The sequence below is a fragment of the Gopherus flavomarginatus genome, chromosome 9 (genome assembly GCF_025201925.1).
Source record: "Gopherus flavomarginatus isolate rGopFla2 chromosome 9, rGopFla2.mat.asm, whole genome shotgun sequence".
Lineage (NCBI taxonomy): Eukaryota > Metazoa > Chordata > Testudines > Testudinidae > Gopherus > Gopherus flavomarginatus.
Genome location: NC_066625.1, coordinates 49,422,079 through 49,448,302, shown reverse-complemented (window position 1 = coordinate 49,448,302; position 26,224 = coordinate 49,422,079). Strand labels below are relative to the sequence as shown.

The following is a 26,224-nucleotide window of genomic DNA, read 5'->3' as shown; positions in this document are numbered from 1 at the left end:
CATGGGTGAATACCCACTTCGTCGGATGATGTATTCACCCACGAAAGCTCATGCTCCAAAACGTCTGTTAGTCTATAAGGTGCCACAGGACTCTTTGCTGCTTTTACAGATCCAGACTAACACGGCTACCCCTCTGATACTTCATTGGTTCCTTAGAATGTGTTAACTTCTTATGCTAAACAATCTGTTCCACTTTGTATTTAGCTGTGACTCTTAAGTACCTTTCCCAGACCTGAAGAAGAGCTCTGTGTAGCTTGAAAGCATGTCTTTTACCAACAGAAGTTGATCCGAAAAAAATACTACCTCACCCCCCTTGTCTCTTTAGTGATAAGCAGTAGAAATGAAGTCAGCTGCTGTGGTGACTTATATGGAGCATTGAGTCTACAAAAGTTTTTTCCATTTTGCTTAAATGAATTTCTTAGGGTAGCACTTATGAAAAATGCTTATATTCAAACAAATTTTAAGCCTATTTAATTTTTCAAATGTGTTTATCTACTTGGACTAATAATTCACCCAGTGTGGAGATGAGGACAGTACAACTTGTCAATAAACATTTAGAATCCGTGGCCTCCATGTTTGCTTGTCAAGTGCCTTATTCAGGTCCCTGATCACCCATAGACTGAGTTACAAGAGTGTACTGTTGTTTGTTGTACATTATATTATTATTATTTTTTTTCTAGAATCCGGCAACTATCACCAGAATACTACTTAGCCATTTCAACTGGGATAAAGAGAAGCTGATGGAAAGGTAAGTAGCCACCTTTTCGATAGACAGACACCTTTCACTTGAAACCCATAAGAAGTGCAGATGACTGGATTGATCTAGTCATGGATTAGATGAATACAACGTGTATGGAGACTCTGTGAGATAGAGGAAATCTTTCCTTTTTACATAGCAGTGCACACCAGCTATTGTTTTAGCCGTGATAATTTTCAGAGGCTAATGGGGAAAGTAAATACCCATGAGGGGTATTTTTTTGCTTTTTTTTGAGGGGGCATTTGTTGCTCTTGACTCTTTTTTCCATCCCCCAATTCCCTTCCAGTTTCATGTGTATATGCTCTCTGAATTTTGTATTTCTGCAAGAATTCCAAATGCCCCAAGACAGGGTGGGCAAACTATGGCCTGTGGGCTAGATGCAGCCCACGAGCTGTTTTAAGCCAGCCCATGCGCTCCTGCTAGGGAGTGGGGGCTGGGGCTTGCCCCGCTCCAGCTGGGGCGCTGGGTTGGGGGCTGCACTGCGTGGCCCTGCTCCAGCTGGGATGCTGGGTTGGGGGCCGCACTGCGTGGTCCTGCTCCAGCTGGGATGCCGGGTTGGGGGCCACACCGTGTGGCTCCTGGAAGCCACGGTATGGCCCCGCTCCAGCTCCTAAGTGTTCCAGTGGAGCTGCAGGGGGGTGCCTGTGGATGAAGCAGTGTGCAGAACCGCCTGGCCACACCTCCAGGTAGGAGCCGGAGAAGGGACATGCCACTGCTTCCGGGAGCCGCTTGAGGTAAGCACTGCTCTGAGCCTGCGCCCCGAGCCTCTCCCCATGCCCCAACTCCCTGCCCCAATCATTCTCCCCACCCCACCCCGCTCTCCAAACTCCTTGATCCCAGCCTGGAGCATCCTCCTGCACCCCAAACATCTCATCCCCAGCCCCACCCCAGGGCCCGTACCCCCAGCTGGAACCAACACTCCTTCTTCCCATGTTCCTACCCTGATCCCCCTCCCGCCCTCTAAACCTCTCAGTCCTAGCCCAAAGCATCCTCCTACACCCCAAACTCCTTAACACCTGCACCCCCAACCAGAGCCCTCCCTCCACCCCCATACTCCAACCCAAATTTCATGAGCATTCATGGCCCGTCATACAATTTCTATTCCCTGACGTGGCCTTCGGGCCAAAATGTTTGCCCACCCCTGCCCTAAGAGAAGCAAGCACACACACGTTTCTGTTACCTTGTAAATTCTTACAATACTCAGATTGGGTGCGTTCTGCATGTCATCCTTGCATGTTGGTCTTTTTCTGCGTCTAACATGTTGAGTCTTGGGTGGCCAGAAATAGACTCTGCATTAATCCTGCAATGACTAAATTGCTCTTGACCGATACAGGGCATCGGTATAGTATGTTCTAGCCTACCTTGTTTTCATCTTTTGGACACTGATTTTTTTTTGTCTTTTTTGGGGTTGTGATTTCAATCTTGAGTTTTCTATGGAAAAGTATTTTGCTGCTACCTTTTGATTTCTAGTCAATGTTGCCAGAACAGAATGTTTCTTCTGAAAACACAAAGATTTGTACTTTTGGAGTGAAAGAAGGCTTTGCTAGTTTGTGGTGTTGCTGTATAACCTCTGAGCCCAAATCCAGCAGCTAGATTGGTAACAAAGACAAATATGATAGTCTCTGTAAAAGAGAATACGGGAGCCAGGGAAGTCAGGGTTCTCATACAAGTTGATTAAACATTGGGACATCAGTCTAGAAACACTGGTAAGGCAGTCGTGCTGGTTCTTTACCTTGACCTCACTTATCTCCTCCTTGCTGACGTTAGAACTCCACTAATGAAGACAAGAAAAATGTAACTTCAGAGAGAGAGAGAGAGAGAGTGAGTCTATGCAGTGCCGTGCAGTAGTATGGAATCTTGTAGGATAACTGCTTTTTCTGGCCTGCATTGGTTACAGGGGGATCTCTGGCCTATGAAGCTGTTTAGAAGAGATAGTAATAGGGTGATCCATGGCCTATTTTGGGTACATGTGGAAACCATTTCTTTGGTATGTGTTGGGAGAATGTGGTAACTGATCAGTACAGGTTCAGTTAATTGGAGAAGTGATGATGGTGGATGTCCATTCCACATAATGGAAAAAGGCAGGATCTCATGTGACCCATATATAAAGTAATGTGGGGTTTAGCCCATAATGGGAGTATGGAAGGAGTCTGACTTTAGCTAATTAGTGGGTGGGTTTGCAGTTCAGATGCTCTTATGTAGCTTTGCTGCAGGATAGTAGAGATCTGTAACAGTAGCTGAATCGTATATGGTAGTCAAGGGTAAGGAGACAAAGATAAGGCTGATATTAAAACCTTAGCCATTACCAAAGTTTTGACATTGAGATTTTCTGAACTACTGGTACAACTTTCTAGATTCCTGACTTTCAAACTTAGTAATATTTTAAGAGCTAATATTGAAAATATCTAAAGGGTTTTTTGTTTTGAAAGAATGCACTTATGTTGAGGTCACTTAACTAGCTGACTGCAAGCAGTAACATTTGGATTCTTCTACATAAAGCTGCTGTCTTTTTCTGTGGTCTTATTTGTCTGAATTTCCCCATGTTGAGTATTTCAGCCAGGTCAGATTCTAATCTGGCTGCCATCCTGGAGTTTTCACTTTGCAATAGTGGACACCTGGACATGCTTGCTTAAGCATCAACACTTGTTCTTGGCTTTCTCACTTACCACCTGTATACTGGCCAGTAGGAAGTAGAATCAGTTTGAGAAAGGAAGACCACAAGTGATATTTTAAGGGGACATTGTTGTAAGATTAGGCATTTAAAAGGATTTTACAGAACCCAGCAGAAATCTTTTAAATACACATGTATTCTTGTAACATACTTCGGTAAATATCAACCTTGAGTAATGTCATTTGTTACAATGCTTGTCTTTTGTGCAAAATTTGAAAATTACAGCCATAAAGCAAGCTCTGTAATAAGTGATCCTTGCCAGCCAATGCTAGTAAACAACATTATCAGCTTGCTAACAACATTTCCTACTACATCAATGGTATTAAAACAATTCCTCCCAAGCCACTATTGATGCCCCCAACCCTCTTTTCCCAGAAACCCCCCCCAGCAAAGCTTTGTAGCACTCCCCTGAAGCTCAGATGTGTGAAACCGGGGGGGGGGGGGTGGTTTCATGAAAGTTTGTGTGTTCATTTTTCATAGAGAACACCCAGCTGACAGCCTCTTTTTATACCAAGGTACTAGCTTGAGCGCTTCTGATGACTAGTTGGTGTTACGTAATATAGTGGCGAGGAGATAGTCAGTCAGTCAGTCAGTCAGTCAGTCAGTCAGTCATTTGAGCATTCAGGGCTTTAAATTTCACTCTGCTTCAGTGAGTTGGGGGCAGAGCTGGAAATGAGCCCAGGGTCCCCAAACCCATCTTTTGCTCTCATCCCTCTATTTCAGTGAGAAGCTTCTATTTAAAAGAATGTGGCCACCTACTTAATGTAGATATGGTAGTCTTACAAAACCAAATACATATTTTAAAGGCTTGTTTAGCTTTAAATATTCTCTGGCAAGTGTTAACTTGGCATTGTGCTAGTGTAGGTGATACTGAAAATGACTAGTGTTTTCCTTGTCTGAGTAGAGTGGAATCCAGAAGTCAGCCAAAAACAAAATAAATTCTGTTAAAATGTATTTAAAGATACTAGCAATATGCCTTTTTTTTAAAGAAAGTAACTTTTGACCACACACTGTCCACTTACACATCCCCCTCTGGAGTGTTGGAGAGTCAGACAGAACGACGTTTGCAGCACTTACTGGTTCTTAATATTATTAAACTTGTGTTCCTAATATAAAGCACATAAATAAGTAGCCTGATTTTTTTCATAGATTCTGAGTATCCACATACCCTCATTCCTTCAGCGGTATAAAACACTTCCTCTTGAATTATAAGAAGGCAGTACCATGGGTGAAAGCTATCATGATATAGTCTTTTCGCAGAATATGGAGATCTCCTCTCTGTCCCTTGGTACATTTTGCAATTGTCATGCACATTTTATATTGAACAGGTTAATTTTTATACTTTTGTGATGACACTTTTGGTGTGGCATTATGAAGAGTCCAGATCATGGTCTATGCGTTTCTCTTATACTCAGAGCAGGTTTCAGCAGATTCTGTTTAATGGTATTAGCAAGACATTCAGTCAAGGGAAACAATTCTATCCGATGACTAAGCATCCATTGTCCTCAATGTGTGTCTGAAAGCAAAATTGGTATTTGGAAAGGATCGCTGGAAGGTTGAGGTTTGCGTGGAAGTAATATTATTTAGCAGCAGTTAACATTTGATGCCCAACATGCTGCTCAACTCCAGGAGAACAAAAAATGCTCAAGTCTTGCTATTTCTCCCTCTTGATCTCAAAGATTTAACGTATCTAAAAGGGTGTCATCAGGCGGAGAGAGAGAACTTGTTCACCTTAGCCTCTAAGGATAGAACAAGAAGCCGTTGGCTTAAACTGCAGCAGGGGAGATTTAGGTTGGACATTAGGAAAAAGTTCCTAACTGGCAGGGTGGTTAAACACTGGAATAAATTGCCTAGGGAGGTTGTGGAATCTCCCTACATCTCCATGTATCAGGGATGGTCTAGACAGTATTTGGTCCTGCCATGAGGGCAGGGGACTGAACTCGATGGCCTCTCGAGGTCCCTTCCAGTCCTAGAGTCTATGAATCTATGAATATACTCAATCATATGCTGGTTCATTTATAAGCTAACCCTCCCAAGATGGATAAGTAAAAATGGAAAAATTTTATGACCTGTTCATAAACCCACCCTATAATTCAGGGGTAAGCAAACTTTGACTCCTGGGCCATGAGGATAAGCCGCTGGTGAGCCAAGATGGTTTGTTTATCTCGAGTGTCTGCAGGTACGGAGGTAAACCTAAGTAAACAAAATGTCCTGGCACGCCAGCTGCTTACCCTGACGGGCCAGGACAGCAGCTGCTGAGGAAACTTTTTTTGTGGGGGAGAAGCTGGGAGTCAGAGGAGTAACCCCATGACCCTCCCCTCCTTAACCTGGGACCCCCACACTCTTTCCCTGTCCCATCCCATCTTATCTAGGAAGGGCCGGGGAGGATGCCTCTGGCCTGGCCGCAGCCTGCTCCGGCGGGCCAGACCGGGCGGCCTGGCCGCAGTCTGCTCTGGAGGGGCAGGGCCAAGTGACACGGCTGCAGCCTGCCAGCCCTGGAGCTGCAGCTGTTTTGGAGGCTGAGGGGAGAGCAGCGTATCCAGAAGCAGAGACGCTCTTGCCCCACCTCTTCCCTTCTGGCACTGCTGCCTCTCCTTGCTCCCTCTGTTGGGGGGAGGGGCTGTGTCCCACCTCTCCCTCTCTATACCCATTCATAAGCCGACCTCCTTCTCTGGTGCTTCCCTTTTTTACTTAAATTCAGCTTATGAACGAGTGTATAGGGTATGCTACTGTCATTGCAGTTGGCAGAATGCTGATGCTTGAATTTCCCCAAAGCTTGAACATGCCTCTGGATGTATAAACGTTACTAGTTAGTTTGTGACAGGAAGATATACATCCTTATTCTCTATATGACTTGTTTAGAAATGACAAATGTGCACGGAACTGAAGTTTTGCTACCTTCCATAATTTACACTTTTATGCCTGGGCTTTGAGCTACTACATCTGAATCTCTTACTGCTGAGTATATCAAAGATGAATCTAGGATTTTTCCATTTAAGTGTCTTCTGAATGGTTACTTTTTGTGATCAGATGTGGTAGTCTTCAGCTTATGGAGTAGTATGTTTAGTTTTATTGTTTTCTAATATTTCTACTTCTGAAGATAAGTTGGAGTGGGATCAAGACTACCAGACACCAGCTTGCAGGATCCTGAACCCTCTTCCTTCCAGCCCTTGGCTCAACCTCTCTTCGAAGTTTTAATGGTCAGCCTGAGTTAGTCCATCTGTACATATGTGAAGTTTATGAAGTGAACAGTTGCCTTTCATGACTTTTCATATTGTGACAAAGCTCTGTCCTTGTCTCCGTGGGTCCTGTGTTTCTTGGTGGATTTCACTAGCCTCAGAGGCTCACTGTGACTCTCCACGTAGCCCTTCTCTCACTAGAGGCAAGGGTCACAGCCTACTGAGCCATTTTCATCATAAGCCAGTGAGGGAGGTGAGGAGAAACTATCCTCCGTTGCACAGTCTCTGTTGTCTCCCAGTCTCAGTGATTAATTGGGGGAGTAAAGGAGGGAGCCATGGCCCACCCTCTACTCTGGGCTACAGCCCAGGGACCCTAATAGTATCAGCTATGGTAGCTGACCTTTTAGAAACAGAATGCGTACAATACCCTGGGCAACTTCCCCACAGCAATCCCCACTTCCTCCAACTCCACTTCACCCTTACCTCAGGGCCTCCTTCCTCGTGCCTGATATGATGTGTGCTGCTCAGAGTTTGGCTACACTTGCAGCTGTACAGCGCTGGGAGTTAAAGCTGTCTTCGTACAGCTGTGTAGGGAAAGCGCTGCAGTGTGGCCACATTTGCAGTGGTTTTGGGAGTGGTGCATTATGGGCAGCTATCCCAGTGTTCAAGTGGCTGCAACATGCTTTTCAAAAGGGGTGGGGTGGAGTGTGACAGGGAGCGTGGTGGGGAGAGTGGATTTTTGGAGCCAACACTGTGTTGTCAGCTCCCTGCCTTGCAAATTCCGACCACTTCTACCACCCCCTCTCATTCACTCTTAAATGCAAATAGCCTTCAGACCAGATAAGCAGCTGCTCTGACGGACTTTCCCCCCGCCCCGTGCTGTTTCTCTCCTCAAGCAAACACTAGCTGTGGACATTCCCTGCCTGCCTCTGCTCTAGCAAACAATTGCTGTGTTTGTTTTTTTAGATAAGCAGCTCTGGGAGCCCCGAGTTCACAACAAAACAGAGAGGCATCACAACAAAACAGAGTTCTTTAGTTAAAAGCATTATGGGAAAATTCCGGAGGTCAGTTACAGCATAGTAAGATTAATCACTGTTTACACCGGCACTCCAGTGCTGCAGCACAGCGCTGTTCCCTTTATTCCTCTCGTCCATGTGGAGAGCACTGTAGCCAGGGAGATACAGCTCTGTATGTGCCTTGCCAGTGTGGACGGGGAGTAAGTTACAGCGCTGTAAAGCCACCACCAGCGCTGTAACTCTCAAGTGTAGCCAAGCCCTATTAGTCTCTCCAACAGTGCAACTTCCTCCCACAGCTCCTGACGTGTGTCCACTTGACTAACTGGGAGGTTTTTAACAAGTTTCAGCCAGCCCCTGATTGGTTTCACGTGTCCCAGGGTTTGGCTACACTTGCAGGTGTGCAGTGCTGGGAGTTAAAGCTGTCTCCCTACAGCTGTGTAGGGAAAGCACTGGAGTGTGGCCACACTGACAGCTACCAGTGCTGCAGTGTGGCCACATTTGCAGCATTTGCAGTGGTGTTGGGAGTGGTGCATTATGGGCAGCTATTCCACAGAGCACCTCGTCCCATTTTGGCTCCATTTTGGCCCTGTGGGTTGTGGGAAGGGGGCGGAGGGTGCGGGTCATTCTGCTTCCTGTCCCAGCGCCCCGTGATGCATCGCTTCACATCCCAGCAATCCCTGCTTTTCCGTCCACGTTTGGCGCCATCTTGACTCTCTCAACGGTTTCTGTGCAGCGCAATTTCTATGGGAAATGGAGCCTGAACTGCTGAGGAATATGCTGACGAGTCTCGCCAGCACATCACGTTTGGCAGTTGAGCTATTCCTTAAGATACAAAGTGATGAGGAGTCTGACGATGATAGCGAGTCGCCTGATGCGTATGACACTTAATTGCTTCTGGCATTCACGGAAATGCTCAGCACCGTGGAACGCCGCTTTTGGGCTCAGGAAACAAGCACTGAGTGGTGGGATCACATCATCGTGGAAGTCTGGGATGACGAGCAGTGGCTGCAGAACTTTCGGATGAGAAAAGCCACTTTCATGGGACTGCGTGCTGAGCTCGCCCCCACCTTGAGGCGCAAGGACACGAGATTGAGAGCTGCCCTGATGGTGGAGAAGCGGGTGGCTATTGCCATCTGGAAGATGGCAACTCCAGACAGCTACCGATCAGTCGGGAACCAGTTTGGAGTGAGAAAGTCGACCGTTGGAATCGTGTTGATGCAAGTTTGCAGGGCCATTAATTGCATCCTGCTAAGAACCGTGACTCTGGGGAACGTGCAGGACATTGTGGATGGCTTTGCACAAATGGGTTTCCCTAACTGTGGAGGGGCGATAGATGGGACGCATATTCCTATTCTGGCACCACCCCACCTAGCATCCGAGTACGTTAATCAGAAGGGGTATTTCTCTATGGTTCTCCAGGCGCTTGTAGATCACCGTGGGCATTTCATTGACATTAACACAGGCTGACCTGGAAAGGTGCATGATGCACGCATCTTTCGGAACAGTGGCCTGTTCAGGAAGCTGCAGGCAGGGACTTTTTCTCCAGACCGGAAGATCACAGTAGGGGGCGTTGAAATGCCTGTTGTGATCCTTGGAGACCCCTCTTACCCGTTAATGCCTTTAGCTCATGAAACTGTATACAGGGAAGCTTGACAGGAGCAAGGACCGGTTCAACTACAGGCTGAGCCGGTGCAGAATGACTGTGGAGTGTGCTTTTGGCCGTTTAAAGGGATGCTGGCGATCTCTGTATGGGAAGCTAGACTTGAGGGAAAGCAGCATCCCTGCGGTTATATCTGCATGCTGTACCCTCCATAATATTTGTGAAGGGAAGGGTGCAACATTCAGTCAGGCATGGACCTCCGAGGTTCAACACCTGGAGACTGAATTTGCACAGCCAGAGAGCAGGGCTACTAGAGAGGCCCAGCACAGGGCTTCAAGGATTAGGGATGCGTTGAGGGAGGAATTTGAGACTGAAAGCCAACAGTAATGTTTGGTGCCTTGCACGGGAGTGAAGTGCAATGGTTACAATGTTAGTAGGAATCTGTTTTTTCCTAAGCTGATTTTCAGTGCCTGTTTCTTTCCTAGGCTAAGGTATCTTTGACTTTCTGCAATAATAGACTGTTTTCAAATCCAAGAATTCATTTATTGAAAAAATAACTGTATTGACAGACACACAACATTTTGGGAACCTAAAAGGGCAGAGGGGTGGGGTGGAGAACTGTACAGTCACAGGTTTGAATATGTCCTGTCTGGAGTGCTGTGCAATGACTGCTGCACTTCAGGATGCCTATACTGCATGGTGATGGGGGTTGAGTGCAGAGGGTAAGGATCGTAGTTCTCAGGGCTGGTTGGTGAACGTACAGGTGTTGAGGGCAGCCGGTGGTGGTAAGAACCTGAATGCTGGGGAAGGGGGTTTTGAGCTGACATTGGGGCACAAGGGAAAGAGCTTTGGGATGGGGAGGGGCCGGCGCGGTATGTAGTGCTCTGCCTGCATGACTACGAGCGCCTGGATAGAGTCTGCTTGGCGCTCCAGGATGCTTATCAGCTGCTTTGTGCTTTTTTTCCTGGCCGCTGTGTTTTTCTGGTGGATCCTGCTTTCCCTTTCCCTCCAGTCCTGCACTTTTTGATTCTCTGTGGCAGAGTGATCCATAACTGCTTGCAGCAGGTCTTCTTTGCTTTTTCGCGGCTTCTTCCGGAGGTTTTGGAGTCTTTGAGCTGTTGATAACACGGGCAGCCGAAAACTCAAGGTTGCTTGTGGAAAGGCAAGAAAGGCAACACTTAACAGAGGCGGCATTGTTTATATCTCAGACAGTTATTCCCACACAGTGAAGGAGTAACATTCTTCACAATAGCATAATTTTCCCATACCGGTGAGAGTGCACAGGAGCCCCGAAATGATGAGTAAGGGGAACTGATTGCTTCAGGGCTGTACTGTCCTTGCGGTTTCTGTGCGTTGGGGAAAGCAAACAGCTGCAGGGGGCACCTACACTGAACACTCTCCCAACATTTTCCACAGGAGTTGATCCTGGAAGATATCTCGCTGCTGCGGGTCACCTGGGAAGAGCGAGAGGGTCTTCAACAGCAATGCAGATTCCACCCTGGCCCCTATGCAGCTTGCCTGTGTGCAGCAATGGTTCCCCCCACCCCTCGCTATTCCACATCTAGGCATGCATGCATGCAGAACCCTCCCTCCTCTCCTGAAAAATTTCTATCCTGAAAATAAAAGCCGCTTACCAGGAACCCGCTCCTCTGTTTGTCCTCCACCAAGTACTTGTTGCTGCTACTGGCTACCTTCCTCCTGGCTTGAGAAGAGCTCCTGGCTACATGCCTCCAGGGACTCTGGGGTGTCTTCGCCCACCCCTCACTCTCGGTTTCCTTTTCCCCCCACTCCGCCGCCTCCTCCTCCTCCCCCCCCCCCGGCTCTGAAGTGTCCATTGTGGTCCTCGGATTGGCGGTGGGGTCACCCCCAAGTATCGCGTCCAGCTCTTTGTAAAAATGGCAGGTCTTGGGAGCAGCGCCGGAGCAGCTGTTTCCCTCGTGGGCTTTGCAATAGGCACTCCACAGCTCCTTCACTTTCACCCCACACTGCAATGCGTCCCAGTCATGGCCCCTTTCCAGCATGGCCCTTGATACTTGCCCAAAGGTATCGTAATTCCTACGGCTAGAGTGCAGCTGGGACTGCACAGCTTCCTCCCCCCAGGCACTGATGAGGTCCAGCAACTCGCCATTGCTCCATGCTGGGGCTCATTTGGCATGTGGAGGCATGGTCACCTGGAAAGATTCACTGATTGCATTCTGCACCTGGCTGAGCAAACAGGAAGGGGATTTTTCAAATTCCCGGGGCATTTAAAGGGCGGGTCACCTGAGGCCAGGACAGTAGAGTTCGAACTGATGAGCAGAGTGGCTGAACAGGCATTCCGGGATACCTCCGAAGGCCAATAACAGCGCTTTTGGTGGCCACACTGGCGGAGCAGTGCTGCGTCACCAGCACTGCAGTCGTTATTCCCCAGGCCAAGGTGGAGTACAGCCAGCGCTGTAGCCAGGGAGATACAGCGCTGTATGTGCCTTGCAATTGTGGATGGTCAGTGAGTTGCAGCACTGTAAAGCCACCACCAGCGCTGCAACTCTCCACTGTAGCCAAGCCCCCAGTCAACCTAGCTGTCTCTGCTATTCTCTGGAAGGATCTTAATTGGCCCCAGGTGTCTTGATTAACCTGGAGCAACTGCCATTTGACTACCATGGTAACAGGGATTTGTTTAGCCTGGGGCTAACATACCTGTTTCTCACTACTTTCTTATAGCCATCTGGCCTTGTCCCGTCACAATATCTTTCTAGCCACTGACCTGACATCACTTCTTTGGATACTGAAAAAAGGTATACTTGTTACTCAGTCTTCAAGGACCGCTCTCGTCTGAAAATGACTGTTAAAATGGTATTGTGTGGGGGTGCTATGTTCATGTGTCAATGATTTTATGGCAAAAGCTTGTGGTTAACAAAGAAAAATCACTGTTTGTCCACTATATAAACTTGGGGGATATGAAAGTCAGGCTCGGTTTTGTTCTCATTCATCACCAGCAATGAACATGGTCTTTTCCCCATGTCATGGTATAATCCCCACTCTGAACCTTAGCGTCCAAAAGATGGGTACCAGCATGAATTACTCTAAGCTCAATTACCAGCTTAGTACTTGTAGCGCTGCCACCAACCAGGAATTCCAGTGCCTGGTACACTCTGGTCCCCCCAAAACCTTGCCCGGGGACCCCCAAGACCCAGACCCTCTGGATCTTAACACAGGGAAAGTAAACCCTTTCCCTCACCGTTGCCTCTCCCAGGCTTCCACTCCCTGGGTTACCCTGGAAGATCACTGTGATTCAAACTCCTTGAATCTTAAACAGAGAGGAAAATGCACCTTCCCCCCCCCACCTTCTCTCCTCCTCCCAGACTCTCCCTGAGAGAGAAAGTAATCCTTACACAGAGAGAAAATAACCTTTCTCTCCCCCTTCCCTCCTTTCTCCCCACCAATTCCCTGGTGGATCCAGACCCAGTGCCCTGGGGTCTCACCAGAATAAAAAAAAACAATCAGGTTCTTAAACAAGAAAAGCTTTTAATTAGAGAAAAACAATAAAAATTATCTTTGTAAATTTAAAAAAATGGAATAGGTACAGGGTCTTTTAGCTGTAGACACTGGGAACACCCTCCCAGCCTAAGTATACAAGTACAAATTAAAATCTTTTCAGCAAAATACCAATTTGAACTCCTTTCAGCCAAATACACATTTGCAAATAAAGAAAACAAACATAAGCTTAGCTCGCCTTATCTATCCAGTACTCACTATTTTAAACTTATAAGAGCCTGTATCGGAGAGATTGGAGAGAAACCTGGTTGCACGTCCGGTCCCTCTGAGCCCCCAGAGTGAACAACCCAATTCTAACAGCACACACACAAACTTCCCTCCTTCAAGATTTGAAAGTATCCTGTCCCCTGATTGGTCCTCTGGTCAGGTGACAGCCTGGCTCACTGATCTTGTTAACTCTTTACAGGCAAAAGAGAGATGAAGTACTTCTATTCTATTAACTCTTACTTATCTGTTTATAACACCCTATGAAAGGGAGCGTTGGTCCATTATCTTAGGACTTGTGTTTAACTTCAGTGGTGCTGCTAACCTACTCCTGTTCATATACACACATCTCTAGCTTGAGTTAGCTGGAGCTGAAAGCACCATCTATCTGCTCAATTGGAGGGCGAATTGAAGCTTGAGTGCTGCTGATGTTCAAGTTAGTAATGTATTGGGATGCAGCAGCTCATCATCTGCTAACCTGATCACTCTGTGTCGTTCTAGTGATATTTTTTAGTGTATCTGCTCTCACTTGAGCTGGCTAGGCTAGGCTAGCTTGAGTGTAGTAACTCAAGCCATCTGTTACAGTGAAGGCAAACCTTAGTTTTCTGCTGGAGGAAAAAACAGCACTATCAGCAACTTTCATTTGTGATAACTGTCTGTGTTACACTTCATTCTTTATTTAACCCCAAAGCATAGTAGCAAATGGTGTGGCAACAGTAGACTTAGCATCAGAGCCAGTTAGTGCCTGATAACCAGGAGTTTTTCACTGTCATGACTCAAGAAGAACGAATTGTTTGGATTTTCTTCAGTTTTCTCTCACAGGCCAATCTAGCGTCCAGTGGAAAAATCCAGTTTCATGCATTTGTGGAAGCTGTCCTCAGAGATTCTAGGGTATGGATTAATGATAGTTCTGTCAATTTGGCCCAATTTTTTTTGTAAAGATGAGCTTTTAAAATACCCAGTTCCAATAGAAGTGCTTCCATGAGATTTACAAATGCCAGTGAAAGTACTTTAAACATAAATGCCCCTATTATGTTTGCAACTCAAATATTGTGATAATACATGAGAATACGTCACACCTATAAAGGTAATCGGCATGTAGTGTTTCTCCAGAGCCATATAGTCCTTAACACATTGAGTCCACTAAGGACTTCAGGGAGGGCTGACTATAGTATTCAAATCCTTGCTTTGATACTAGATAGAATTGGTTGCCTTGGTTTGTCACCATAGAAATCAAAATATGATTTAAGACAATGATTTTCAACCTCTTCTGTATTAAGACTTCCTGTTACAACAAAGTGTCAGTGTCCTCCATCTAACCGTAAAAAAAGGAAAGATGGTTGCAGTCTGCTTTTACCTGTTTGACAATCTATGGCGTAGCCCACAGGCCCTTTGCCTGTTCTGGTTTCTCTTAATCAGTAAGGCACTTGTGCCCACTCTGAACCTTAGCTTTCAAAAGATGGGGTACCAGCATGAATTCCTCTAAGCTCAATTACCAGCTTAGTACTTGTAGCGCTGCCACCAACCAGGAATTCCAGTGCCTGGTACACTCTGGTCCCCCCAAAACCCAGTCCCTCTGGATCTTAACACAAGGAAAATAAACCCTTTCCCTTACCGTTGCCTCTCCCAGGCTTCCCCTCGCTGGGTTACCCTGGAAGATCACTGTGTGATTCAAACTCTTTGAAACTTAAAACAGAGAGGAAAATTCACCTTCCCCCCTCCTCCTCTTTCCCCCTCCCAGACTCTCCCTGAGAGAGAAAGTAATCCTAACACAGAGAGAAAATTAACCTTTCTCTCCCCCTTCCCTCCTTTCTCCCCACCAATTCCCTGGTGAATCCAGACCCCATCCCCTGGGATCTCACACCAGAATAAAAAAAAAAAAAATCAGGTTCTTAAACAAGAAAAGCTTTTAATTAAAGAGAGAAAAACAGTAAAAAATTATCTTTGTAAATTTAAAATGGAATAGGTACAGGGTCTTTCAGCTATAGACACTGGGAATACCCTCCCAGCCTAAGTATACAAGTACAAATTAAAATCTTTTCAGCAAAATACCAATTTGAACTCCTTTCAGCCAAATACACATTTGCAAATAAAGAAAACAAACATAAGCCTAACTCGCTTTATCTACCTAGTACTCACTATTCTGAACTTATAAGAGCCTGTATCGGAGAGATTGGAGAGAAACCTGGTTGCACGTCTGGTCCCTCTGAGCCCCCAGAGTGAACAACAACCAAACGCTAACAGCACACACACAAAGACTTCCCTCCGTCAAGATTTGAAAGTATCCTGTCCCCTGATTGGTCCTCTGGTCAGGTGACAGCCAGGCTCACTGATCTTGTTAACCCTTTCCAGGCAAAAGAGATATGAAGTACTTCTATTCCATTAACTCTTAACTATCCGTTTATGACATGCCTTTTCCTTGAATTCCAAGGTGTCAAACAGCTTGAATTTCCAGGGGCTCTGGCAAATGGGTAAATATCTGAAATTGCACCAAATCAGGTTGGTGTCATCATGTTATGTCATCTGGTAAGATACCAGAGGAAGGTGACAAGGCTATAGTGGTACCCAGAGGGTATCTCATGCATCCTCATTCTTGATAGCAAAAAAGTCAGTTTGGGCTGATTGAAGGGATAATGTATTAACTCCTTCCCCACAGTGCCCAAAGGAAGTAGAAATCTGGGTTGCTTGATTGGTGATCTTTTAGGATGGTTCTTAGGTGGCTGTGTCACAAACATAGTCTTCTCTGTTTAGCCTAACAAAAAGAAGGCTGAGGGGGGATATGATTGCTGTTTATAAATATATCAGAGGGATACATATTAGAGAGGGAGGGGAATTATTTAAGCTTAGTACCAATGTGGACACAAGAACAAATGGATATAAACTGGACACCAGGAAGTTTAGACTTGAAATTAGATGAAGGTTTCTAATCATTAGAGGAGTGAAGTTCTGGAACAGATTTCCAAGGGGAGTAGTGGGGGCAGAAGACATATCTGGCTTCAAGATTAAGCTTGATAAGTTTATGGGGGGGGATGGTATGATGGGATAGCCTAATTCTGGCAATTAATTTGGCAACTAATCTTTGATTATCAGCAGGTAAGTATGCCCAGTAGTCTGTGATGGTATGTTAGATGGGGTGGGATCTGAGTTACTACAGAGAATTTTTTTCCTGGGTGCTGGCTGGTGAGTCTTGCTCACATGCTCAGGGTTTAACTGATCGCAGTATTTGTGGTCGGAAGGAATTTTCCTCCAGGGCAGATTGGCAGAGGCCCTGGAGGTTTTTCGCCTTCCTCTGCAGCATGGGGCACGGGTCACTTGCTGGAGGATTCTCTGCAGCTTGAGGTCTTCAAAGCACAATTTGAGGACTTCAGTAACTCAGACATAGGTCAGGGGTTTGTTACAGGGGTGGGTGGGTGAGATTCTGTGGCCTGCACTGTGCAGGAGGTCAGACTAAGGTCAGACGGGACCATTACAATCATCTAAAGTCTGAGTCTATAAAAGTAAGGAACCTCTGGGAGTGGCATAGCTGACTCAGTAAAAGATGTGTTGGCTGTATATAATAGATAAGCTGTGGCATAACATGTTTACTGTACTCTGCACACAGCAGATAGCAGTTGGGGCCATAATCTCCTCGTATAACCTTGCATCAAATATTGAGATTTTCAGGAGTATGTATATCTAATTTTTCTAGGTTTCAAACCTTTAAAATCTTTTAACGTATTTGAATCTTAACCTTAACAAGGAATTCTTGGATTTGTAATATTTGTTTGGGAAGTAATTCCCGTGTTCATGTAATGCATTTTACTCCCAATTATTGATAGATACTCTAAATTTTAACTCCGTGTTAATACAGCTATTGTCTGGGTATGATATAAGATTTTCAAAGGCACACATGATGGTTAGGCACTTAATTCCTTTTGAAAGTCATTGGGAGTGGGCACCTACTCTCTCCCCCTTAATCACTTGAAATCTGTGTCCTTTTAGAAAAAATAAATTGTCCGCTAGAACAACTAATACCCATTGAGACCGTTTTCCAAATGCCTCTGGCATGTTTCCATATTACAGTAAAAGCTCTTTATCCAGCACTTCCCCAACTGGCAAGTTCTATAAACTGGCATTTCTGATCTGCACAGAAAGTCTTGTTTTATAGTGCGGTTGATGTGGGACTGGCAGGGGGCTGAGGCGCAGGAGGGGTTTCAGGGCACACTCTGGGAGGGAATTTGAGTTTGGGAGGGAGCAGGGGATTGGAGCACTGGAGGGGCTCAGGATGCCAGATGTGGGGAGGGGTACTCACCTCTGGCAGCTCCCCTCAAGTGGCTCCCCATCCCTGCTGTTACTGGTGGAGGCATGGCCAGGTGGCTCTGCAGGCACACTGCCTCCATCCCACTCCTCGAGCGCTGACTTCAGGGCTCCCAGCCTATTGGCTGGGAACTGTGGCCAATGGGAGCTGTGGGGGGTGCCAGGAGCAGCAAGGACAGGGAACCACCAAAGGTGAGTGACGAGGATCATCTCCCTTCCCTCCCCCCCACAAATAAAGGCAGCCCAAGCCCCGTCCTGGACTTACTCCTAGAGCCTGTTTCCCATAGCCCCTCCCCACGCACCTCTCCGAAATGCCAAAGCCCTCCCTCTGAGTTAACCAGCATTTTTAATTTTACTGGCACTGCCCCCATTCTCCTAGCATGCCGGTTAAAAAAGCTTTTACTGTATTCAGATCTCCAGTCTAAGTACAGAATTTTATTACATGGAAGAAAATACCTTTTGAATGAACTTTTCATATGCAATTGTGATCAGAATGACTGTTTACTAAAGATTAGTTGAACGGGGAACTTGAAAATGCATTTACACTATCATCTGCTAATAACTCCCATTAAATCAGGGAAGTTGCTTAATAGCATGTGAGTTCTGAGATTGAGTCTTGTTACTAAGAGTATTATAGAATCATAGAAGACTAGGGTTGGAAGCGACACAGGAGGTCTAGTCCAACCTGCTGCTCAAAACAGGACTGATCCCAGCCAGGGCTTTGTCAAGCCAGGCCTTAAAAACCTCTAAGGATGGAGATTCCACCACCTCCCTAAGTAACCCATTCCTGTGCTTCACTTACCCTCCTAGTGAAATTGTTTTTGCTAAATATGAAATAGTTCTTCCTAATGGTGTCCTTGAAACCTCATGTAGTCTAGATAGATGGGCAACAAAAATGTGTTAATTAAAAGATGGACTCCCTAATGCCTGTACTCTCCAATGAGCATAATTTTATCAAGTGTGAAGAATGGGCATAATTTAAATTCTCTAGTTCTAAAACTGGATGTTAAGACCATGATTCAGTGCTGGATAGCTGTTATCCTACATGCTCATAAATGGGAATTCATTTGCTATATTGGTTGACACTTACCCAAATTAGATTTCATATAATTCCATTTCACAGGAATCTAGCTCTGATAGTTAATGCAAAAACTTAAAATACAACATTGTAAGAAACACTCAATTGGAGACATTACATAAGACTCAAGACTACTTCAAGTCAGACTGTTTCTACTCAGGGCTTGTCTACATCAGAAAGTTACAGCGCTGGTGAGGGAGTTACAGCGCTGCAACTTAGGAGGTGTACACATCTGCAGGGCACCACCAGCGCTGCAACTCCCTGTTTGCAGCGCTGGCCGTACTCCCGTTTTGTCTCGGGTATAGAGGATCCAGCGCTGGTGATCCAGCGCTGGTAATCAAGTATAGACACTTACCAGCGCTTTTCTTGACCTCCGTGGAATAAGCAGGTATCCCAGCATACCTGAGGAAGCCTCCGGTAATCAAGCTGGTCTCCTTCCCCGGCTTGCTCTCGCGTTCCCCGAACCCCGAGCAAGCAGGTCTCCGTCCCTGCGGTTTGCAGGGTGGTTCCGGGAACGCGAGAGCAAACCGGGGAAGGAGACCAGCTTCGCCGCGGTTTGCTCTCAGCGTTCCCCGAACAAGCAGGTCTCCTTCCCTGCGGTTTGCACGGTGGTTCGCGGAACGCGAGAGCAAACCGCGGCGAAGCTGGTCTCCTTTCCCGGTTTGCTCTCGCGTTCCCCGAACCCGAGCAAGCAGGTCTCCTTCCCTCCGGTTTGCAGGGTGGTTCGCGGAACGCGAGAGCAAACCGCGGCGAAGCTGGTCTCCTTTCCCGGTTTGCTCTCGCGTTCCCCGAACCCGAGCAAGCAGGTCTCCTTCCCTCCGGTTTGCAGGGTGGTTCGCGGAACACGAGAGCAAACCGCGGCGAAGCTGGTCTCCTTTCCCGGTTTGCTCTCGCGTTCCCCGAAACCCCTTGAAGCCGCCCAACAGCGCTGCAGTGTGGCCACATCTAACACCACTTGCAGCGCTGGTTGCTGTAAGTGTGGCCACTCTGCAGCGCTGGCCCTATACAGCTGTACAAATACAGCTGTAACAACCAGCGCTGCAAAATTTTAGATGTAGACATGGCCTCAGATTTTCAGAGCTTGAGAAATGACTAAATGTCCTAGCCGGAAGGTCTTTACTACAAATTTGTCTGATACATTGCTGTTTACAGTGGAATGTAAATTGTCCTGTTCTTCCGGGATTGACATTATCTTCTGTTCTAGTTATGTTTCTGCAGAAAGAAAAAATGTCATTAAAATAAATAGATATCACTGATTGTGTACAGGGAACAGATCTCTTCTTTCAGTAAGCAGGTGCTATTTTTACATAGTCCCTTTCCAGAGTGAGACTCACAAATACAGTAATCTTGAACTAGGAAAATGTGGTTTTTAAAAACACTGACCTGGATATCCAAACTGCCTACCAAATCCTTGTAACTAGTTGTCATATCGTACATCTTCATTGTCTGTTCGCATATTTCTGTAATTCTCTTCACGCAGCATCCAAGAGTATTTAAATAGTCACATCAGTTTCTTCAGAATGATGTGGCTAAAAGTCTTGAAGCAGGAAATAGGTGGAATAAAAATAATTTCATTTATTTTGAGCCTTCCAGATACAGCATAGCTGAGAGTGAGCTGAATTTTACTTCCTGTGCATCACAACTGTTCACAAGCCTGCAATTAGATGGGTAGTTAGTTACTCACTCATTCAAATCCTCTGAAAGTATTGGGGTCAGAGCAATGTCTGGCCTACAGAATCTCCCTTCTTTCAGTCCCATCAGTGCATGCTTTTGACTTAGGTAGGCCCCTTCTGGCAGTGTTAACTCCCTGACCCTTTTTTTGAGGATGTATTACCAAAATGCTTGAAACTGTGATTTTGAAGACAGTTGAATATGTGACTTATACTTGGAGGTATCTCAGTACTTCCAAATCTGCTCTGAAATCTGCCAAAGAATTCCAGTTTACTTATGTCTCTAACTCTGAGCCAGTTTTATCCCCAACCTTTAGTGCAGTGTGACATGTTGAGGATCATTTAAAACTTTTCACGTTGTAACCGTGTAGCTGTTGGCAAAAATTGAAAGGAGGGAGGGAGGGGAAATAGTCGATCTGAAATTGTTACTAATTTGGCATTGAGAGGAGGAAGACCACCTCAGGTGAAAAGTAGTAGTTAGTGGTGAAAAGATGATAATTAATGGGATACAGTAATACCAAGGTACAAAATGTATACAAATGACAGAGTAGGTCATGCTGATGGAGGAGTAGTACTATATGTGAAAGAAAACGTTGTTAAATGTAATAAAAAACTTAAATAAATCAAACTGTACCACTGAATCTCTATGAATAGAAATTCCATACTTGAATAATAGTACGGCAGTAGGAATATACTACCAACCACCTGACCAGAATGGTGACTGTTATTGTGAAATGCTAAAGTAGATTAGAGAGGCTGTGAAAACAGAAAACCCAGTAATAATAGGGTGAGAGGTTTCAATTATCCCCATATTGACTGGGAACATAACACCTCGGGATGAGGTGCAGAGATAAAATTTCTAGATACCATTAATGACTGCTTCTTGGACCAGCTAGTCCTGGAATCCACAAGGGGAGAGGCAATTCATGATTTAATCCTAAATAGCACACAAGGTCTGGTTTAAGAGGTGAATAGAGCTGAACTGCTTGGTAATAACAGTTATTAAGGATATAATTTGATCACGAAGATAATGGAATCCATGACTTTAACAAACCTCAGTGATTTCCATATCAGCCCCATGTGGCAGGGCTCAGGCTGCCGGCCTGTGAATTTTAATAAAAATCCCTGTGCCAAAATCTTAACCCTAGCGATCATAATGAAATTTAATTTTATAGCCTTTGGGAGGGGGAGAGAGGAGAATACCAGTGAAACACACCCAATAATTAACTTCAAAAAAGGGAACTACACAAAAATGAGGAAGACAGTTGAACAGAAATTAAAAGGAACAATTACAAGAGTGAAATGCTTGCAAGCTGCATGGAAACATTTTTAAAACGCCACAATAGAGGATCAAACTAAATGTATGTGCCCAATAATAGTAATAAAAACAGAGAACCAAAAATGCCAGTCTGGCTAAACAACAGAGTAAAAGAGGTGGTTAGAGACAGATATCCATTAAAAATTGGAAATCAGATCTCACTGAGGAGAATATTAAGAGGCATAATAAATTCTGACAAGCTGAATATAAAAATGTAATTAGGCAGGCTAGAAGAGAATTCAAAGAGCAACTAGCAAAAAACTCAAAAACTAACAGCAAAAATGTTAAGTACATCAGAAGCAAGATGCCTACCAAACAATCAGTGGGGCCACTGAACAATCGAGGTACTAAAGGAGCACTCAAGGAATACAGGATCATTGCAGACAAGCTAAATGATTTATCTGCACTAGTCTTTGTTGAAGAGGATGTGAGGGAGATTCCCACACCTGAGCCATTCTTTTAGGTGACAAATCTGAGGAACCATCCCAGCTTTAGGTTTTGGAACAAAGTGATCAATTGAACAGTCACTGAGTTCTGAAGGAACTCAAATATGGAATAACAGAACTATCACTTTATCAGCCTCTGTACCAGATGATGGGAGGATAGTTAATCTGACACTGATTTTAAAATCAAAGGCTCCAGGAACTCTCATGGCAATTGTGGGCCAGTAAATCTAACTTCAGTACCAGACAAATTGGTTGAAACTATGGTAAAGAACAAAATTATCAGACACATATATGAACATATGTTGTGGGGAGGGAGAGAGGCAACATTGCTTTTGTAAATGGAAGTCATGCCTCACCAATCTATTAGAATTCTTTGAAGGTGTGAACAAGCATGTGGACATGGGTTATCCAGTGGATATGGTATGCTTGGACTTTCAGAAGCCTTTGACAAGGTCTCTCACCAAGGGCTGTTAAGCAAACTAAGGATTCATGGGATAAACAAGAAGATTCTCTAAAGGATCAGTAACTTGTTAAAGGCTAGGAAACAAAGGATAGGACAGGGGTCGGCAACCTCTGGCATGCGGCTCACCAGAGTAAGCACCCTGACGGGCCGGGCCAGTTTGTTTACCTGCCGCACTGGCCGTGGTTTGTCGTCCCAGGCCAATGTGGGTGGCAGGAAGCCGCGGCCAGCACATCCCTCAGCGCTTCCTGCTGCCCCCATTGTCCTGGGATGGCGAACCGCTGCCAGTGGGAGCCGTGGTCCACCGAACCTGCCAACGCAGCAGGTAAATAAACTGGCGAGCTGTGGCCCAAAGGCTGCCGACCCCTGGGGTAGGAATAGGTCAGTTTTCACAGTGGAGAGAGGTAAATAGTGGTGTCCCCCAGGGACTGCGAAATATTACGAAGGGATCTCATGAAACTGGGTGGCTGGGCAACAAAATAGCAGATGAAATTCAGTGTTGATAAATGCAAAATAATCTGCATTGTAAATCTAGTTAGGAATATTTTTTCCAAAATGGTGGGGTCTGAATTAGTTGTTACCACTCAAGAAAGAGATCTTAGAGTCATTGTAGCTAGTTCTCTGAAAACATCCTTTAAATATGCAGCAGTAGTGGGGAAAAAAGTTAACGATGTTAGGAACCATTAGGAAAGGGATGGATAATAAGACAGAAAATATCATAATCCATGGTACGCACATACCACTGCTGTGTGCATTTCTGGTCTCCCCATCTCAAAAAAGATATATTATAACTGGAAAAGGTGCAGAGGGGGCAACAAAAATGACTGAGGGTACGGAACAGCTTCCATATGAAGAGATTAAAAAGACTGGGACTGTTCATCTTGGAAAAGAGACTATTAAGGGAGATGGTGATAGAGGTTTATAAAATCATGACTGGTGTGGAGGAAGTGAATAAGGAAGTGTTGTTTACTCCTTCACATAACACAAGAACCAGGGGTCACCCAATGAAATTAATAGCAGCATGTTTAAAACCAACATAAAGTACTTCTTCATACAAGGCGCAGTGAAGTTGTTGAACTTATTGTCGGGGGATGTGAAGGCCCAAAGTATAACTGGGTTCATAAAACATATTATGTTCCTCTGTGTCTGATAATTCTGTTCTTTACCATAGTTCCAGCCAGTTTGCCTGGTACTGAAGTTAGACTTATTGGCCTGTAATTGCCATGAGACCCTGGCACCTTTTTTGTGTTATAAATCAGTGTCATATAAATTATCCACCCATCATCTGGTACAGAGGCTGATTAAAAAGGTAGGTTACATACCACAGTTAGTAGTTCTGCAATTTCATATCTGAGTTCCTTTAGAACTCAGGTGAATACCATTTGGTCCTAGTGACTTATTACTGTATAATTAATCAATTTGTTCCAGAACCTCAATCTGGGACAGTTCTTCTGATTAGTCACCTAAAAAGAATGGTGCAGGTGTGGGAATCTCCCTCACTTCCCTTGCAGGAAACACCGATGCAAAGTATTCATTTAATTTATCTTCAATGGCCTAGGCTTCTTTGTGTGTTCCTTAAGCACCTTGATTGTCCAGTGGCCCCACTGATTATTTGGCAGGCTTCCTGCTTCTGATATATGTGAAACTTTTTTGGCTATTTTTTTTTTCTTTCGCTAGTTGCTCTTTAAATTCTCTTTTGGCCTGCCTAATACTTCTACACTTGACATTGATAAAATAAATTAATATAATGGGTATGCAATGAGTTTATTAAACCATTCTAGATTTTTTTGGCTCCTTATCTTTGCTGTATTTGAAGAGAATTACAAGCTGTGATCAAATTTAGTCTCTCAACTAACATCAAAAACTGTTCCAAGGCCCAATATATTGTGGTGTTCCCAAATTTACCACTTCCTGCAGAATTCAGAAATTTTACACTGAGCTCTGATACCTATGCAGTGTTTCTGGGTCTGAAAACCCCTTCAAACAACTGCTCTAACAGATGTGAACTGTCCATTATCTTAATGGTATGTTAACTCATAACCCTAATGACATTTGAAATGTCAGCATCATTATATAAACTGCTGGCTGGTGTGGCATGCCAAATTAATATGCTCATTTGTTGGACGCAATGGTGGATATTGAGATTGGAAATAGTGGGGTAGCAGCTGGCTGTTTGGATGGGGAAACTGGAAATTCAGGTCTCCAGCCTGCCCTTAAAGGAACGTAGGGGAGACAAACATCCCCATCTCACTCTTAAAAGCCTCAACACCTTCTTGTGAGGGGACAGATCCCTAAAATCTCTCCAACACTTTCCCAGGGATCAGAAGCCCATTCTCCATCACCACTGCCAGAACGCCATCTAACATAAGTTTAATTCATTAAAACTCAATTCGTAAATTTAGCTGAATCTGTGGCACTGTAATGTTAGAAATCAAGGTCCTTGCTGCAACATTTATGACCAGCTTGTAGGTAGGGTCCTCTGTAGTCTCAGGTACTTACACACTGAGAAAATAGCTTTGCTAAACTGGATTGTTATAGACGATACATTGGGGAAATGGACTAAATGAGCCCTAATAGGACACTTCTGATTAGTTTTCAAGTACATAAAAGGTTGTTAATGAGGAGGAGGGAGAAAAATTGTTGTTCTTAACCTCTGAGGATAGGACAAGAAGCAATGGGTTTAAATTGCAGCAAGGGCGGTTTAGGTTGGACACTAGGAAAAACTTCCTAACTGTCAGCAGTTAAGCACTGGAATAAATTGCCTAGGGAAGTTGTGGAATCTCCTCCATTGGGGGATTTTTAAGAGCAGGTTGGGCAAACACCTGTCAGGGATGGTCTAGATCAGCGGTCGGCAGCCTTTCAGAAGTGGTGTGCCAAGTCTTCATCTAGTCACTCTAATTTAAGGTTTCGCGTGCCGGTAATACATTTTAAAGTTTTTAGGAGGTCTCTTTCTATAAGTCTATAATATATAACTAAACTATTGTTGTATGTAAAGTAAATAAGGTTTTTAAAATGTTCAAGAAGCTTCATTTAAAATTAAATTAAAATGCAGAGCCCCTCGCACTGGTAGCCAGGACCCGGGCAGCGTGAGTGGCACTGAAAATCAGCTCACGTTCCGCCTTTGGCGCACATGCCATAGGTTGCCTACCCCTGGTCTAGACAATACTTAATCCTGCCTTGAGTGCAGGGGGCTGGACTAGATGACCTCTCGAGGTCCCTTCCAGTTCTCTGATTATACTATAAGAAGTTTGCTCATGTCCTTAGTATCTCTTCAGTTGCGAATGTTTTGATATCCTTTTGGGGCTCATTGAATCAATTTTGGTTCTCATTTTACATCCTTCCTTTGTAATTATAACTTGCAAACAATGCTGGTGCACAAGCAGCAGAATTCTTAGTTGATGGTGGTAGAGAATAGAATTTCATTTACAAAATATTAATAAGCTTTTAATTTGGCATGTAAAGCCTTTTAATACATGTACAGCTGGAGGAGAATTGCTGAAAACTCCTGGGCTCTAGAACAATTGAAGCAGCGTTAGCCCCCACTGACAGGAAGGCGAGGTTAGCTAGTTATTCTTCCAGCTGGCATAGTCCCAGGCTTTTGTGTGAAACAGGTGTTTCTTTCCAGCAAGCAGTTTCGACTGCCCAGTGAGAGGAGGCTTTGTTGTTCCCACTAGAGCCCAACATTCAGATGTCTTGATTTGTGGCAAATTGGATACATGGTTTTTAAAGACTCTCTTTGACCATGACTGGTTCTCCACACACCTAGCTACATGGACAAGTGTCTGCTGGAAATAGAATTAAGACAATCAAATCCAGTTCTACTGAATCACTATCAAATGGTGGCAACTTTAGGGCAATTGCCACCTGGGTTGGATTTAACTGTCTGACTTTTGTTGGGGAGGAAGTGCTGTCACAACAAATAGCCCTTTTTGTTCCCCCATGTTGAGCCATTTACAATGAATTGAGTTCAGCTGTTCATCTGTCTGGCTTGGTGA

General features: G+C 44.9%; 1 protein-coding gene across 3 annotated transcripts in view; it reads left to right on the top strand.

Moving 5' to 3' along the window:
- ARIH1 (ariadne RBR E3 ubiquitin protein ligase 1) overlaps window positions 1-26,224 on the top strand; it is a 134,967-nt gene that overhangs the window by 41,757 nt on the left and 66,986 nt on the right. For all 3 annotated transcript variants that reach the window (XM_050968270.1, XM_050968269.1, XM_050968268.1), the window contains exon 2: window positions 681-748. In XM_050968270.1, coding sequence (XP_050824227.1) covers window positions 681-748 — 68 coding nt within the window. The remainder of the gene's footprint in view (window positions 1-680; window positions 749-26,224) is intronic.